This window comes from Ranitomeya imitator, chromosome 3 (genome assembly GCF_032444005.1).
Source record: "Ranitomeya imitator isolate aRanImi1 chromosome 3, aRanImi1.pri, whole genome shotgun sequence".
NCBI classification, from domain to species: Eukaryota; Metazoa; Chordata; class Amphibia; order Anura; family Dendrobatidae; genus Ranitomeya; species Ranitomeya imitator.
This window is the reverse complement of record NC_091284.1, coordinates 832,666,316-832,685,469: the sequence shown is the minus strand read 5'-3', so window position 1 is coordinate 832,685,469 and position 19,154 is coordinate 832,666,316. Positions and strand designations below refer to the sequence as shown.

Sequence of the window (19,154 nt, the reverse complement as noted above, 5' to 3'; positions counted from 1 at the left end):
CACCTCCACAGAGAACGAGGTCCCCGACACAATGTGTCATCTCCACAGAGAACGAGGTCCCCGACACAATGTGACACCTCCACAGAGAACGAGGTCCCAAACACAATGTGACACATCCACCGAGAACGAGGTCCCCGACACAATGTGTCACCTCCACAGAGAACGAGGTCCCCGACACAATGTGTCACCTCCAAAGAGAACGAGGTCCCCGACACAATGTGTCACCTCCACAGAGAACGAGGTCCCCGACACAATGTGTCACCTCCAAAGAGAACGAGGTCCCCGACACAATGTGTCACCTCCACAGAGAACGAGGTCCCCAACACAATGTGTCACCTCCATAGAGAACGAGGTCCCCGTCACAATGTGTCACCTCCACAGAGAACGAGGTCCCCAACACAATGTGTCACCTCCATAGAGAACGAGGTCCCCGTCACAATGTGTCATCTCCAAAGAGAACGAGGTCCCCGACACAATGTGTCACCTCCACAGAGAACGAGGTCCCCGACACAATGTGTAACCTCCACAGAGAATGAGGTCCCTGACACAATGTGTAACCTCCACAGAGGACGAGGTCCCCGACACAATGTGTAACCTCCACAGAGAACGAGGTCCCCAACACAATGTGTCATCTCCAAAGAGAACGAGGTCCCCGACACAATGTGTCACCTCCACAGAGAACGAGGTCCCCGACACAATGTGTAACCTCCACAGAGAATGAGGTCCCTGACACAATGTGTAACCTCCACAGAGGACGAGGTCCCCGAAACAATGTGTAACCTCCACAGAGAACGAGGTCCCCAACACAATGTGACACCTCCACAGAGAATGAGGTCCCCGTCACAATGTGTCATCTCCAAAGAGAACGAGGTCCCCGACACAATGTGTCACCTCCACAGAGAACGAGGTCCCCGACACAATGTGTAACCTCCACAGAGAATGAGGTCCCTGACACAATGTGTAGCCTCCACAGAGAACGAGGTCCCCTACACACTGTCATCTCCACAGAGAACGAGGCCCCTTACACAATGTGTAACCTCCACAGAGAACGAGGTCCCCGACACAATGTGTAACCTCCACAGAGAATGAGGCCCCTACACAATGTGTAACCTCCACAGAGAATGAGGTCCCCTACACAATGTGTAACCTCCACAGAGAATGAGGCCCCTACACAATGTGTAACCTCCACAGAGAACGAGGTCCCCGACACAATGTGTAACCTCCACAGAGAACGAGGTCCCCTACACAATGTGTAACCTCCACAGAGAACGAGGTCCCCTACACAATGTGTAACCTCCACAGAGAATGAGGTCGCCGACACAATGTGTAACCTCCACAGAGAACGAGGTCCCTACACAATGTGTAACCTCCACAGAGAACGATGCCCTTACACAATGTGTAACCTCCACAGAGAATGATGCCCTTACACAATGTGTAACCTCCACAGAGAACGATGCCCCTACACAATGTGTAACCTCCTCAGAGAACGATGCCCCTACACAATGTGTAACCTCCACAGAGAATGAGGTCCCCGACACAATGTGTAACCTCCACAGAGAACGAGGTCCCCGACACAATGTGTAACCTCCACAGAGAACGAGGTCCCCGACACAATGTGTAACCTCCACAGAGAACGAGGTCCCCTACACAATGTGTAACCTCCACAGAGAACGAGGTCCCCGACACAATGTGTAACCTCCACAGAGAACGAGGTCCCCTACACAATGTGTAACCTCCACAGAGAACGAGGTCCCCTACACAATGTGTAACCTCCACAGAGAACGAGGTCCCTGACACAATGTGTAACCTCCACAGAGAACGATGCCCCTACACAATGTGCAACCTCCACAGAGAACGAGGTCCCCTACACAATGTGTAACCTCCTCAGAGAACGATGCCCCTACACAATGTGTAACCTCCACAGAGAATGAGGTCCCCGACACAATGTGTCACCACCACAGACCTTCACTCAGCTCTGTTAAAACTGCAAGTACAGTAGGTAAGGAAAGTATTCAGACCCCTTTCAATTTTTCACTCTTTGTTTAATTGCAGCCATTTGGTAAATTCAAAAAAGTTATTTTTTTTCCCTCATTAATGTTCACTCTGCACCCCATCTTGACTGAAAAAAACATAAATATAGAAATTTTTGCAAATTTAATAAAAAAGAAAAGCTGAAATATCACATGGCCATAAGTATTCAGACTAGTGATGAGCGAATAGACTTGCTACTCGAAATTTCCCGAGCACGCTCGGGTGTCCGACGAGTATTTTTTAGTGATCGGAGATTTAGTTTTCATCGCCTCAGCAGAATGTGGGGATTCCCTAGCAACCAGGCGACCCTCACATGTACTCAGCCTGGCTAGTAGCTGTAAATCATTCAGCTGCGGAGATGAAAACTAAATCTCCGAGCACTAAAAAATACTCGTCGGACACCCGAGCGTGCTCAGGAAATCTCGAGTAACGAGTATATTCGCTCATCACTAATTCAGCCCCTTTGCTCAGTATATGGTAGTAGCCCCTTTTGAGCTCGTACAGCCAGGAGTCTTCTTGGGAATGATGTAACAAGTTTTCTCCCCTGGATTTGGGGATCCTCCGCCATTCTTCCTGGCAGATCCTCTCCAGTTCCGTCAGGTTGGATGGTGAACGTTGGTGGACGCCATTTTCAGGTCTCTCCAGAGATGCTCCATTGGGTTTAGGTCAGGGCTCTGGCTGGGCCGGTCAAGAATGGTCACAGAGTTGTTCTGAAGCCGCTCCTTTGTTATTTTAGCTGTGTGCTTTGGGTCATTGTCTTGTTGGAAGGTGGACCTTCGGCCAAGTCTGAAGTACAGTTCATTCTGGAAGAGGTTTTCATCCAGATTGTTTCTTGGCCGCATTCATGTTTCCTTCAATGACAACCAGTCGTCCTGTCCCTGCAGCTGGAAAACACCCCCATAGCATGATGCTGCCACCACCATGTTTCACTGTTGGGATTGTTTTGGGCAGGTGATGAGCAGTGCCTGGTTTTCTCCACATATACCACTTAGAATTATCACCAAAAAGGTCTATCTCCATCTCATCAGAGAGTCTTATTGCTCATAATCTGGGAGACCTTCATGTGTTTTTTTTAGCAAACTCTATGCCGCTTTCATATGTCTTGCACTGAGGAGAGGCTTCCATCCGGCCACTCTGCCATAAAGGCCTGACTGGTGGAGGGCTGCAGTGATAGGTGACTTTGTGGAACTTTCTCCCATCTCCCTACTGCATCTCTGGAGCTCAGCAACAGTGATCTTGAGGTTCTTCTTTACCTCTCACCAAGGCCCTTCTCCCACGATTGCTCAGTTTGGCTGGACGGCCAGGTCTAGGAAGACTTCTGGTGGTCCCAAACTTCTTCCATTTAAAGATTATGGAGGCCACTGTGCTCTTAGGAACCTTGAGTCGTGCAGAAATTCTGCTGTAACCTTGGCCAGATCTGTGCCTTGCCACAATTCTGTCTCTGAGCTCCTTGGCCAGTTCCTTTGGCCTCATGATTCTCATTTGGTCTGACATGCACTGTGAGCTGTGAGGTCTTATATAGACAGGTGTGCGCCGCTCCAAATCAAGTCCTATCAGCTTAATTACACACAGCAGGACTCCAATGAAGGAGGAGAACCATCTCAAGGAGGATCACAAGGAAATGGAAAGCATCTGAGCAAAGGGGCTGAAGACTTATGATCATGTGATATTTCATTTTTTCTTTTTTAATAAATATGCAAAAATTTCTACATTTCTGTTTTTTTCAGCCAAGATGGGGTGCAGAGTGCACATTAATGAGAAAAAAATGAACTTTTTTTGAATTCACCAAATGGCTGCAATGAAAAATGTAAAGGGGTCTGAATACTTTCCGTACCCACTGTAAGTATCCTCCTAATTATATGCAGAGAATTCGACCTGTGAGATCTACAATATAACTGATGGTATAAGAATATTTTGTCCACTCGTGAGCGTCTGATCTTAGCGCTCAGGTGAGTAGATAGTATAATCAGGTCCGGTCTCGGATGGGGAAGTATTTATGAGGAAGTTTCGTCCCCGTAGTATTGTCAGGACGGCAGGAGAGTGTAAATCTAGTGACGCTGACCGTCAGAGCGACATATATGTGACTTAATGGCAGAGCGATCACGGTGCACTAGATGACATGAGAAGAAATACGGCCACATTTATGGACGTCAACTGCTGGATTTCACAATCGGGTCGCCATAATGTCATGCGTGCCCTAATTATGTCCTACAGCTATACTTTGTGTTCCAGCTTCTCGGCCATGGATGAAGTCATTTCCAGTCACTTCCTGCATTCTTCACCAGGGACGGCGGTGCCAAGCGAGAAGTAAAAGGTAAGAAGCCGAGCCCGACACGAGATATCCAATATATTCCTTATATCACTAATGGACACTGAGCTTCAGCCGCCATTGCAGCCGAGACGCCACAACCTGGCACCAGCCTCGATGATCCTCAGAAGTTATTGTTGGCAGCCTGGCGCAGTTATTGACCCATGAGTCATAGCGGAGGGGAACATGCAGGTCATGTAAATAACTTTAGATTTTAACTAAAAGACCCCCACAGACAGGGCCGGACTGGGACTAACATTCATCCCAGGCATTTGAAGGTACACAGGCCCACTGTTCACATGGTGACTGTATAATATCTTTGTACAGTTGTAGGTTACAAGAAGTGAGGGGAGTGTAACACGACTATATAACATATAATCACAGCTGTATCCAGCATTACAGCTCAGTCCCCATAGAATGTAATGCAGCACAGCCCCATAGAAAGTAATGCAGCCCAGCCCCCATAGAATGTAATACAGCCCAGCCCCCATAGAATGTAATACAGCACAGCCCCCATAGAATGTAATGCAGCCAGTCCCCATAGAAAGTAATGCAGCCCAGCCCCCATAGAATGTAATGCAGCCCAGCCCCCATAGAATGTAATGCAGCCCAGCCCCCATAGAATGTAATGCAGCACAGCCCCCATAGAATGTAATGCAGCCAGTCCCCATAGAAAGTAATGCAGCCCAGCCCCCATAGAATGTAATGCAGCCCAGCCCCCATAGAATGTAATGCAGCCCAGCCCCCATAGAATGTAATGCAGCCAGTCCCCATAGAATGTAATACAGCCCAGCCCCCATAGAATGTAATACAGCCCAGCCCCCATAGAATGTAATACAGCACAGCCCCCATAGAAAGTAATGCAGCCCAGCCCCCATAGAATGTAATGCAGCCCAGCCCCCATAGAATGTAATACAGCCCAGCCCCCATAGAATGTAATACAGCACAGCCCCCATAGAATGTAATGCAGCCAGTCCCCATAGAAAGTAATGCAGCCCAGCCCCCATAGAATGTAATGCAGCCCAGCCCCCATAGAATGTAATGCAGCCAGTCCCCATAGAAAGTAATGCAGCCCAGCCCCCATAGAATGTAATGCAGCCCAGCCCCCATAGAATGTAATGCAGCCCAGCCCCCATAGAATGTAATGCAGCCAGTCCCCATAGAAAGTAATGCAGCCCAGCCCCCATAGAATGTAATGCAGCCCAGCCCCCATAGAATGTAATGCAGCACAGCCCCATAGAATGTAATGCAGCACAGCCCCCATAGAAAGTAATGCAGCCCAGCCCCCATAGAATGTAATGCAGCCCAGCCCCCATAGAATGTAATGCAGCCCAGCCCCCATAGAATGTAATGCAGCCAGTCCCCATAGAAAGTAATGCAGCCCAGCCCCCATAGAATGTAATGCAGCCCAGCCCCCATAGAATGTAATGCAGCACAGCCCCATAGAATGTAATGCATTAATCCTACAAAAAACAAGGAGTAAAGATCCCATACACAGGTATAAAAAGAACGTATAACAATCTTTATTTAACAAATATACAACATACAGACTGACTATACAAGGTTCAGAAACTGGTGCAAATACAGAGGACACAAACACTGTGGTAACACATGGGGCATAGTAAACGGATGGCCTCAGATGAAAGGTAATCAAACGTATCACAATACTGTGCTGTAGATTCTATATGGTATTAGATTATATGTAACCTGAACCGTAACTGACTACCAGACTCCACATATTGCCTGTCACATCTAGAATTAAATCATAACAAAAGTGGGAGGTACACCGTTCATCTTACCCGCGTACATGTGCCAGTGCGTGACGCCAGCAGCCCCGACGCGCGTTTCGCGTTGGGCTTCCTCGGGGGGCTGTGAAGGTATGTGTGTTTAGAGCGGTCATTTAAGTGCAGGGAGCACCTGTCTGCAATGATCGGCATGATTGATGGCGCATGCGCGGCAGTGTGCAGATCCGCCTATACCGCATCATATCCTGCTCTTCCTGTGGCGCGACGGGCAGAGGGAAATCCCTCATGACGTCTCAAGCCCGCCGCGTCACATCCTGAGGGCAGGAGAGGATGAGTCACGATTCCTGCCACACCACGCATGCGCTCTCACCTCGACCACCATTTTGGATAAGGGCAGAACCGCCCTCACATAAAGCGCTATAAAGGTGAAGTATAAGAATATAAATTACATATAACTAAATCATATCACAGCGCCTAAAAATTTTACACCTATGGTGGGAATACTAATGTGTATAATTAACTCGCCCTGTCATATCCCAAGAACAGAAGGGGAAGAAAATGAAAACGGGAGGGGAGGGGTTATGAGAGAAGCGATACAGGCTGAATCCTATCATAATACCTGTGCGCACATGTCACCATCGCCAAGTTAAAGAAGAGAATGGTAATCCAGGACTGCCATGGTACGTGGAATTAAGAACCAGTTAGTGCTATTATATGTCTACCATTAAGTGTGCAAACGCACAAACCTCTAATATGAGGAAAGTGGAATTTAAAGTGATAGCGTGCAAAGTGATAACGCCCACTATAAGGGGCAAATCTGCATACATAACTCTGCCTAGAGAAACTATATGACTTGGGCAGATAAACATTATAGCAAATAAATTAAACATTTACAGAAAGTGACATAATAAACCGTCCCATTTATAATAGAATAGGCAAATACCTAAAAATACAGGGCGACAGAAAAATACACAAAAAAGATATATAATTAAAGGCATCAAAAAATGCCAAAGATAATATAAAAATATGATGGACATGTGAACATGACCATGAAAGCCTGGATTTCTTCAAATCTTGCATGAAGACAAGGGGATCCCGTATAACGTCCTGAAGTCCATGACCGCTCTGAGAATATGTGGATGACGAGATATAACGACACAACAACAATACTAAAAAATAAAGAATGAAAAAACACACAAAATTAAAATCCAGAAAACTCAGAGAACCTAAAATCTGACCCAGATACTTCTACAGAAATGGAGCAAAGCTAAGTTGTTCATTAAGGCCTAGTGGGGACATGGTGCCCAATGTTGTTATCCAGCGGCATTCCAGTTGCGCTAATGTCCGCTTAAGATCTCCCCCTCTGATCCCACTTCTCACATGATCAATGCCGAAAATTTTTAGTTCTTTTGGGTTACATCCATGGTGAAGACGAAAGTGGCGAGGTATGGTTTTTAGTGTGGCAACATCGTCCACCTTTCCTGCCCCCATAATGTCTCTTATGTGCTCACGTGTCCTGACCCTGAGTTCACGTGAGGTAAGACCCACATAGGACAGGTCACATGAGCATTTGGCCATATATACGACAAATGTCGTACTACAGCTTATATAGTCTGTGATTTTAAATTCTCTCTGGCCATCGGCCGAGGTGAACGATGTTGCCCTAACATGATTGCGGCATGCCAAACAATCGCCACATGGGAAAAAGCCCCACCTTTGTTTGCCGGCTCCAAAAATAGCCGGAGCTTTAGTTGTATAATGGCTTCTGACCAGCATATCTCTTAGGTTCTTACCCCTTCTCGCTGTCATCAATGGTTCATCTGAGAGATATTTCGTGAGTGTGGGTTCAGTTCTTAAAATTGGCCAATGTCTGCTCAGAATTTTTCTCATCAGACCCCACTGGTGGTTATATGTTGAGATGTATCGAATTTTCCCCTCTTCTCTCTCTCTTTTGTGTGATTGGGACAGAAGTTCACACCTCTTCTGATTTTTAGCACGGTTGAGGCCACGTTTAATACTCCTATTACTATATCCGCGTGCGCGGAATCTCTCCCCAAGGTCCACCGCTTGTCTGTCAAAAGCCTCCTCAGTAGAGCAGATTCTCTTCATTCTGAGAAACTGCCCTATCGGTATAGCTCCAATCGTGGAGTTCAAATGAGATGAGGAGGCATGGAGGAGCGCATTGACCGAAGTTTCTTTTCTAAAGACATCTGTATGTATATAGCCATCCTCTTGGACCAACAGCAGTATATCTAGGAAAGATATTTCACTACAACTGAAGTTGTATGTGAGCCTGATGTTGAGGCTGTTGCGATTCAAATCCTGCATGAACGATTTAAGTTGTTCCACCGAGCCGTGCCAAATAAACAAAATATCGTCTATGTACCGATACCACCCCAGAATCCGCGAGGAGGCGCACGCACCCCCCTAAAATATGCTCCTCTCCCAGTAACCCAGGAAGAGGTTCGCATAGGAGGGCGCGCACGCCGCCCCCATAGCTGTACCGCGGTTCTGGAGGTAGTATCGGTCCTTAAAAGTAAAAAAATTGTGTGTCAGGATGAATCGCAGGAGCCTCAACACCAGGTCACCAACTTCCGGGTCAATGCTGCTGGCCCCAAGAAAAAAATTAGCTGCCTCTAAGCCATCGTCATGGCGGATGGAGGTGTAAAGTGTCTCTACATCCGCCGTGACTAACAACATATCAGATTCAAGCGTCATCCCATCCAGTCTCCTCAGGACGTCCGTAGTGTCCCTGACATAGGAGGGGAGAGTCTCAACTTGTGACCTAAGGTAATAGTCAACAAATTTACATATAGGATCACACATCCCTCCTATGCCAGAGACAATCGGACGTCCTGGAGGATTGACAGAGTCCTTGTGGACCTTGGGGAGAAGATAAAAAGTGGGTATAACCGGGTATTTAACTACCAATCCATCAAAAGTTTTTTTAGAAATGGTGCCTTTATATAAAGCCTCCTCAAGCATCTCGACCAACTCTGACATAAAGTTAGATAATGGATTCTGGGTAAGCAGAGTATATGTATCCCTATTACGGAGCTGTTTGAAAGCTTCCCTCTCATATTTGTCCGTAGGCCATACCACCACGTTTCCACCCTTGTCGGAGGGCTTAATGACTACACCCTCAAGTGCCTTTATCTCACGGAGAGCCTGTCTCTGACGTGATGTTAGATTATCATTTTTATATTTGTTACTAATAGTTTTTAAATCAGCGGCAACTAGATTTGTGAAGATTTCCACCTGTGGGCAGAGCGACAGGGGTGGAAACGTGGTGGACTTAGCCGAGATTGATGGAGGGGGAATACCTGAAGAGGAACCAGCGGACTCATTCTCCAATTCCTCCAAGATAGAAATGACTTCCTGTTCGGTGATATGAGGACTCTCCGTTAGAGAACGGGAGTGAAGCTTTTTCAAAACAAGCTTCCTTGAGAAGAGGTGCAGGTCTTTCAATGCTGTGAAGTAATCATAGTTATTACAGGGAGAAAAAGATAGACCAAGACTCAATACCTCAACCTGTGCCTCCGTAAGTGGAGTTTGTGAAAGGTTAATTACCTCAAGACTAGCATTTTGGGGTCTCTTCTCTTTTTGTGGAGATGTTGGTGTTTTCCTCTTATTGCCAAATCTTGTTACTTTGTGCCAGCGATCTCTCTGTGTGTCATCTTTATCAGGTCCATTTCTTCCCTTGTCATTTACATTTGTCCTCTCATCAGCAGATGACATAGATGAGAAGGAGACTGATCTTGCCCTTGATGTTGATCTGTTCATAGAAAGTAATGCAGCCCAGCCCCCATAGAATGTAATGCAGCCCAGCCCCCATAGAATGTAATGCAGCCCAGCCCCATAGAATGTAATGCAGCCCAGCCCCATAGAATGTAATGCAGCCCAGCCCCCATAGAATGTAATGCAGCCCAGCCCCATAGAATGTAATGCAGCCCAGCCCCCATAGAATGTAATGCAGCCCAGCCCCCATAGAATGTAATGCAGCCCAGCCCCCATAGAATGTAATGCAGCCCAGCCCCCATAGAATGTAATGCAGTCCAGCCCCCATAGAATATAATGCAGCCCAGCCCCCATAGAATGTAATGCAGCCCAGCCCCATAGAATGTAATACAGCACAGGCCCCATAGAATGTAATGCAGCCCAGCCCCCATAGAATGTAATGCAGCCCAGCCCCATAGAATGTAATGCAGCACAGCCCCATAGAATGTAATGCAGCACAGCCCCATAGAATGTAAGGCAGCCCAGCCCCCATAGAATGTAATGCAGCCCAGCCCCCATAGAATGTAATGCAGCCCAGCCCCATAGAATGTAATGTAGCCCAGCCCCATAGAATGTAATGCAGCCCAGCCCCCATAGAATGTAATGCAGCCCAGCCCCATAGAATGTAATGCAGCCCAGCCCCATAGAATGTAATGCAGCCCAGCCCCCATAGAATTTAATGCAGCCCAGCCCCCATAGAATGTAATGCAGCCCAGCCCCATAGAATGTAATGCAGCCCAGCCCCATAGAATGTAATGCAGCCCAGCCCCCATAGAATGTAATGCAGCCCAGCCCCATAGAATGTAATGCAGCCCAGCCCCATAGAATGTAATGCAGCCCAGCCCCCATAGAATGTAATGCAGCCCAGCCCCCATAGAATGTAATGCAGCCCAGTCCCCATAGAATGTAATGCAGCCCAGCCCCCCTAGAATGTAATGCAGCCCAGCCCCCATAGAATGTAATGCAGCCCAGCCCCCATAGAATGTAATGCAGCCCAGCCCCCATAGAATGTAATGCAGCCCAGCCCCCATAGAATGTAATGCAGCCCAGCCCCCATAGAATGTAATGCAGCCCAGCCCCCATAGAATGTAATGCAGCCCAGCCCCCATAGAATGTAATGCAGCCCAGACCCCATAGAATGTAATGCAGACCAGCCCCCATAGAATGTAATGCAGCCCAGACCCCATAGAATGTAATGCAGCCCAGCCCCCATAGAATGTAATGCAGCCCAGCCCTCATAGAATGTAATGCAGCCCAGCCCCCATAGAATGTAATGCAGCCCAGCCCCCATAGAATGTAATGCAGCCCAGCCCCCATAGAATGTAATGCAGCCCAGCCCCCATAGAATGTAATGCAGCCCAGCCCCCATAGAATGTAATGCAGCCCAGACCCCATAGAATGTAATGCAACCAGTCCCCATAGAATGTAATGCAGCACAGCCCCATAGAATGTAATGCAGCCCAGCCCCATAGAATGTAATGCAGCCAGCCCCCATAGAATGTAATACAGCACAGGCCCCATAGAATGTAATACAACACAGGGCCCATAGAATGTAATGCAGAACAGCCCCCATAGAATGTAATGCAGCTCAGGCCTCATAGAATGTAATACAACACAGGGCCCATAGAATGTAATGCAGCACAGCCCCCATAGAATGTAATGCAGCCAGCCCCCATAGAATGTAATGCAGCCAGCCCCATAGAATGTAATGCAGCCCAGCCCCATAGAATGTAATGCAGCCCAGCCCCATAGAATGTAATGCAGCCCAGCCCCATAGAATGTAATGCAGCACATCCCCCATAGAATGTAATGCAGCACAGCCCCATAGAATGTAATGCAGCCCAGCCCCCATAGAATGTAATGCAGCCCAGTCCCATAGAATGTAATGCAGCACAGCCCCATAGAATGTAATGCAGCCCAGCCCCATAGAATGTAATGCAGCCCAGCCCCCATAGAATGTAATGCAGCCCAGCCCCCATAGAATGTAATGCAGCCCAGTCCCCATAGAATGTAATGCAGCCCAGCCCCCATAGAATATAATGCAGCCCAGACCCCATAGAATGTAATGCAGCCAGTCCCCATAGAATGTAATGCAGCCCAGCCCCCATAGAATGTAATGCAGCCCAGACCCCATAGAATGTAATGCAACCAGTCCCCATAGAATGTAATGCAGCACAGCCCCATAGAATGTAATGCAGCCCAGCCCCATAGAATGTAATGCAGCCAGCCCCCATAGAATGTAATACAGCACAGGCCCCATAGAATGTAACACAACACAGGGCCCACAGAATGTAATGCAGAACAGCCCCCATAGAATGTAATGCAGCCAGTCCCCATAGAATGTAATGCAGCCAGCCCCCATAGAATGTAATGCAGCCAGCCCCCATAGAATGTAATGCAGCCAGCCCCCATAGAATGTAATGCAGCCAGCCCCCATAGAATGTAATGCAGCCAGCCCCCATAGAATGTAATACAGCTACAGTCTATGATGCCGGTATAGTTGAATGCGGGGTCGGAAGTGTGCCGACAGCGGGGGGAGTGTGCCGACAGCGGCACACTTGAGTGGCCCACTACTGCCACCGGCCCTTCTGGCATTTGCCAGAACTGCCCAATGGCCAGTCCGGCCCTGCCCACAGATGATCCCTTATTGGGACATTTTGGGGGCACTTCCTTGTACCCCAGAACCTCAATCTGAGCAGATAAGGACAGAACCTTGTGTTAAATGACAATTTAATGTTTCTCAAGATTCAGGGGCTTAATAGGAAGTGTATAAATCTGCATGCATTGAGCTCACCCCAGCGGTGACCGCAGATGGGAGGGAGGAGGAGGAAGCAGTGCCTTGAAAAAGTCTTCATACCCGGTGAACTTTTCCACATTCTTTCATGTTACACCCCACAAACTTAAATGTATTTTATTGGAATTTTATGTGACACCAACACAAAGTAGCAAGTATTAGTGATCTATAGGAAAAAAAGACACAAGGTTTACTAATTAGTTTGAAAATATATATTTGAATATCATTCATTCTGAAAAAACTGCTAACATTTGTCCTGATCAAGGCAGGACTTCTAATTTTTGAGACAGACCACGAAGTCACTTGGGTCATTACAACTGTTCATTGAAATCTATGGAGAGGGGCGAACTCACTACTGCTGTATAATGTCCTCTATGCTGTTCCTGATTTCTCACAGCAGACTTGGATTCACAGCTACAATGCTCAGTACTGCTGTATAATGTAATCTATGCTGTCCTGAATTCTTGCAGCTGAGTTGGAATCACAGCTATACTGCTCAGTACTGCTGGATAATGTAATCTATGCTGTCCTGAATTCTTACAGCTGAGTTGGAATCACAGCTATACTGCTCAGTACTGCTGTATAATGTCCTCTATTCTGTTCCTGATTTCTCACAGCAGACTTGGATTCACAGCTACAATGCTCAGTACTGCTGTATAATGTAATCTATGCTGTCCTGAATTCTCGTAGCTGAGTTGGAATCACAGCTATACTGCTCAGTACTGCTGGATAATGTAATTATAATCTATGCTGTCCTGAATTCTCACAGCAGAGTTGGAATAACAGCTATAGTGCTCAATACTGCTGTATAATGTAATCTATGCTTTCCTGAATTATTGCAGCTGAGTTGCAATCACAGCTATACTGCTCAGTACTGCTGTATAATGGAATCTATTTTGTTCTGAATTCTCACAGCTGAGATAGAATCACAGCTATTCTGCCCAGTACTGCTGTATAATGTAATCTATGCTGTCCTGAATTCTCACAGCTGAGTTGGAATCACAGCTATACTGCTCAGTTCTGCTGTATAATGTAATCTATGCTGTCCCGAATTCTCACAGCTGAGTTGGAATAACAGCTGTACTACTCAGTACTGCTGTATAATGTAATCTATGCTGTCCTGAATTCTTGCAGCTGAGTTGGAATCACAGCTATACTGCTCAGTACTGCTGGATAATGTAATCTATGCTGTCCTGAATTCTCACAGTAGAGTTGGAATAACAGCTATACTGCTCAATACTGCTGTATAATGTAATCTATGCTTTCCTGAATTCTTGCAGCTGAGTTGCAATCACAGCTATACTGCTCAGTACTGCTGTATAGTGTAATCTATTTTGTTCTGAATTCTCACATTTGGGTTGGAATCACAGCTATACTGCTCTGTACTGCTGTATAATGTAATCTATGCTGTCCCGAATTCTCACAGCTGAGTTGGAATCACAGCTATACTGCTCAGTACTGCTGTATAATGTAATCTATGCTGTCCCGAATTCTCACAGCTGAGTTGGAATAACAGCTATACTGCTCAGTACTGTTGCATAATGCTTCCCTTGCTGCTACTGAGATACAGGAGAGTAGGAACCTCTGTCTGTGTGCCGTATATGGGAAATATCATAGTCTCCACCTTGTAGCTCAGAGACAACTGAAAACAAAATAGTGAGTCTGCAGCGGGGCAATTCAATGAAAAATACAAGATCTAGCTCATATAATGGCCTGAAATATTGTTATTCCTCATGTGCAAACCAATGACAGAATATTCATTTAATCTGCGCTAGACCACCAGAGATGTTACAGAAATGAAAGCATTACCATAACCCATCTTATATATGATGAATATGTGGAAAGGTCGGAAAATTAGTATAAAAGAATATTGCAGTTTTTGACACGGGAACCAACACACATGAAATCCTTTAAAAAAAAATTGTGTTGAAAACATTTCCTTTCTGCAGTTCTCTACAGAGGGCGATATTAGGCAGTGGAAATAAATCTTCTCCATCCAGACGCATGATGGAACGGAGAATAAAAATAGGAAAGTGTCTCTTAATACTGGTTGCACAATGGTGACTGTATCCTTTTCTGGGCTGGTTACACAATGGTGACTGTATCCTTTTCTGGGCTGGCTGCACAATGGTGACTGTATCCTTTTCTGGGCTGGTTGCACAATGGTGACTGTATCCTTTTCTGGGCTGGTTGCACAATGGTGACTGTATCCTTTTCTGGGCTGGTTGAACAATGGTGACTGTATCCTTTTCTGGGCTGGTTGCACCATGGTGACTGTATCCTTTTCTGGGCTGGCTGCACAATGGTGACTGTATCCTTTTCTGGGCTGGTTGCACAATGGTGACTGTATCCTTTTCTGGGCTGGTTGCACAATGGTGACTGTATCCTTTTCTGGGCTGGTTGCACAATGGTGACTGTATCCTTTTCTGGGCTGGTTGCACAATGGTGACTGTATCCTTTTCTGGGCTGGTTGCACAATGGTGACTGTATCCTTTTCTGGGCTGGTTGCACAATGGTGACTGTATCCTTTTCTGGGCTGGTTGCACAATGGTGGCTGTATCCTTTTCTGGGCTGGTTGCACAATGGTGACTGTATCCTTTTCTGGGCTGGTTGCACAATGGTGACTGTATCCTTTTCTGGGCTGGTTGCACAATGGTGACTGTATCCTTTTCTGGGCTGGTTGCACAATGGTGACTGTATCCTTTTCTGGGCTGGTTGCACAATGGTGACTGTATCCTTTTCTGGGCTGGTTGCACAATGGTGACTGTATCCTTTTCTGGGCTGGTTGCACCATGGTGACTGTATCCTTTTCTGGGCTGGTTGCACAATGGTGACTGTATCCTTTTCTGGGCTGGTTGCACAATGGTGACTGTATCCTTTTCTGGGCTGGTTGCACAATGGTGACTGTATCCTTTTCTGGGCTGGTTGCACCATGGTGACTGTATCCTTTTCTGGGCTGGTTGCACCATGGTGACTGTATCCTTTTCTGGGCTGGTTGCACCATGGTGACTGTATACTTTTCTGGATTTTTCAGGATTCCCAATCGGATACCCACCAGTCCATGGCGAATCACACTGGATTTATTCTCCTTGGATTCCCGAATATTGCAGAGAAGTTCGATATTCCAGTCTCCGTTGCACTCTTTCTGGTCTACCTCGCATCCTTCTTCTCCAATGGCACCGTCATAGCTTTGATCATTTGCAATCGGAAGCTCTACCAGCCCATGTACGTGGTCATCCTAAACCTGGCCATTTCCGATCTGCTGTTCGACACAGTCACTTTGCCAAAGATCATTGCCAAATATTGGTTTGATGGAGGATCGATCTCGTTTGCCGGATGTATTTTCCAAGTGTTTTGTGCTCATTTCCTGGGAAGCTTTGACTCCTACATCCTCTTACTGATGGCTATTGACCGCTATGTTGCCATCTGCAAGCCTCTGAGATATCCCTCCATCATCACCAACCGACGCACCATCCTCCTCTGCTGTATGCTCTGGTGTCTCACGGTGGTGATCGCCTTGGTCATTGCACTCCTGGACTCCAATATTCCTTTCTGTGGAGAAAATAGGATCCGAAGCTGCTTCTGCACCAACACCGGGGTCCTGTTCTTGGCCTGCAGAGATGTGACGGTCCTCAAACGTATCATTTTTGGGATTGCTATGTTCGTCCTTCTGCTACCACTGGCATTCATACTTTTCTCTTATGGAGTCATCATCAAGGTGGTCATCTCTCAGACCCAGACTGACAGTCGGAGGAAGGCGTTTTATACCTGCGCCACTCATTTGTCTGTGATTTGCTTGTATTTTATCCCAAGGATATTTGTGTATGTGGCCAATCAATTCAACCTGATCCTCAATGAAGATGTCAATGTCCTCATCCTCTGTCTTTATACCTTCGTGCCACATATGGCAAATCCCATTATTTACTGTCTAAGAACTAAGGAGATCAGAAGAACACTCAGAAACTTAATCAAGAAGAGGATACTGATGAAAACACAACACATAGTTGTAATTAATGCAGTCGCAAAATAAAATAAACTTAACCCTATCGCCTGGCTAAGATCTGCGTTTAACTATTAGTATAATTTACCTGTAATACCATGTCTGTCCACTTGGTGTGCTAGTAAGCTATTCTGGCTCATGTAATACAATTTTCTGCAGCACCATCTAGTGGTAGGAGTGTATAGTGCAGCAATTTACTTTGCCCAGAAAATTCAAATAACACATTGCTCTCCCACTAGTACCTCCACCTTCCCTGACTCTTTGCTTATTCTTTTCCCTTAATGAGGTGTTGACACAAGTATGTGGCTTCGTTTTTTAAAGAGTCACTCTCTTGTTTTTTGCTAACTCCCATGGGTTCAGTTGACAGCATCATATGCTGGCACAGCCACCCCCTTTGTCTATGTAGATCCTAGAAAGGTCCAAGTTTAGGAATTTGGATATAGTAAGTTTTCAAAGCAAGTCTGTGTTGTATGGAGAGCCAGCCTAATACCTAAGGTAGGCAGTGGAGACAAATTAACTGATTGATATCAAACCAAATAGAAGTTGTCTTCAATTTTTAGGAATTTAATGAAACCAACAAATTTTGAACTATGCGATTGAGAGCCAGAGAAGGATTACATGACCTCAGGCTTCGCCGGTGGGTCTCCAATGGCGACGCCTAATAGCTTACCGTTAATAGCGACAGACCACACAACCGCTATGTGGCACTGCACTTTCAATTGTATCTTCGTCCAGTTGAAAGCAATGATGAAATAGAAACCATCAGCTGCCTCCTCCATCATTCTCCCTGCACATCTGAGGTCTGATGCAGCAGGCGTGATGTCACTACATCGTGTCCACCCTGCCGAGCAGTGAAGAGCTTCAGAACACACGATGCAGAGACCGGAGCTGCAGGTGAACAAGGAAAGGTGAGTATTTTCAGTGTTATTATTTTTTAAAAGCAATAGAGTGCATTATACTGTTTGGAGTCCTATGTGGGGTCATTATACTGTTTGTAGGGCTATGTGTGGGCCATTATACTGTTTGGAGGACTATGTGGGGCCATTATACTGTTTGGAGGACCATGTGGGGCCATTATACTGTTTGGAGGACTATGTGGGGCCATTATACTGTTTGGAGGACTCTGTGGGGCCATTATACTGTTTGGAGGACTCTGTGGGGCCATTATACTGTTTGGAGGACTATGCGTGGCCATTATACTGTTTGGAGTGCTATGCGTGGCCATTATACTTTTTGGAGTGCTATGTGGGGCCATTATACTGTTTGGAGGACTCTGTGGGGCCATTATACTGTTTGGAGGACTATGTGGGGCCATTATACTGTTTGGAGGACTGTGTGGGGCCATTATACTGTTTGGAGGACTATGTGGGGCCATTATACTGTTTGGAGGACTCTGTTGGGCCATTATACTGTTTGGAGGACTATGCGTGGCCATTATACTGTTTGGAGTGCTATGTGTGGCCATTATACTGTTTGGAGGGCTATGTGGGGCCATTATACTGTTTGGAGTGCTATGTGTGGCCATTATACTGTTTGGAGGGCTATGTGGGCGCATTGTACTGTTTGCAGGGCTAATTGTTGTCCATTATACTGTTTGTAGGGCTTTGTGAGGGCATTATATTGTTTGGAGTGCTATGCGGGGACCATTATACAGTTTGTAGGGCTTTGTGAGGGCATTATATTGTTTGGAGGGCTATGTGGGGCCATTATGCTGTTTGGAGGGCTAATTGTGGTCCATTATACTGTTTGGAGAGCTATGTGAGGGCATTACACTATTTGGAGTTCTATGTGTGGCCATTATACTGTTTGGAGGGCTGTGTGGGGGGCATTATACTGTTTAGAGGGCTATGTGGAGACCATTATACTGTTTGGAGGGCTATGGGGGGCCATTATATTGTTTGGAGGGCTATGTGCGGCCATTATACTGTTTGGAAGGCTAATTGTGGTCCATTATACTGTTTGGAGGGCTGTATGGGGGGGGGCATTATACTGTTTAGATGGCTATGTGGGGACCATTATACTGTTTGGAGGGCTATGTGGGGCCATTATACGGTTTGGAGGGCTGTTATGTCTGCTAATGAAAGGTGTAATGAAGGCAATCCAGAGACACAGTGTGCCTAGCGATCAGAGCGCACACAGTGATCTGACAAATACCCAAAAACAAAAGAACGAGCTCTGAGACGTGGAAACTCTGTAGACTGCACACCTGATCCTATCCTAAACACAACTAAAAGCGGCTGTGGATTGCGCCTAACCACTACCTATGCAACTCGGCACAGCCTAAGAAACTAGCTAGCCTGAAGATAGAAAAATAGGCCTGACTTGCCCCCAGAGAAATACCCCAAAGGAAAAGGCAGCCCCCCACATATAATGACTGTGAGTAAGATGAAAAGACAAAACGTAGGGATGAAATAGATTCAGCAAAGTGGGGCCCGATATTCTTAGACAGAGCGAGGACAGTAAAGCGAACTTTGCAGTCTACAAAAAACCCTAAAGCAA

At 46.4% G+C, this 19,154-nt stretch overlaps 1 protein-coding gene across 2 annotated transcripts in view; it reads left to right on the top strand.

The window, feature by feature from the left end:
* LOC138672382 (olfactory receptor 52E8-like) overlaps window positions 1-16,701 on the top strand; it is a 55,536-nt gene extending 38,835 nt beyond the window's left edge. Inside the window, exons 1-2 of one of the 2 annotated variants that reach the window (XM_069760316.1) lie at window positions 4,211-4,345; window positions 15,690-16,701. In XM_069760316.1, coding sequence (XP_069616417.1) covers window positions 15,717-16,685 — 969 coding nt within the window. In that variant the 5' untranslated portion in view covers window positions 4,211-4,345; window positions 15,690-15,716 and the 3' untranslated portion in view covers window positions 16,686-16,701. Of the gene's footprint in view, window positions 1-4,210; window positions 4,346-15,689 lie in introns of those variants that run through there. The other variant, XM_069760317.1, reaches the window with a different exon arrangement.
* The last annotated feature ends 2,453 nt before the right edge of the window (window positions 16,702-19,154 follow it).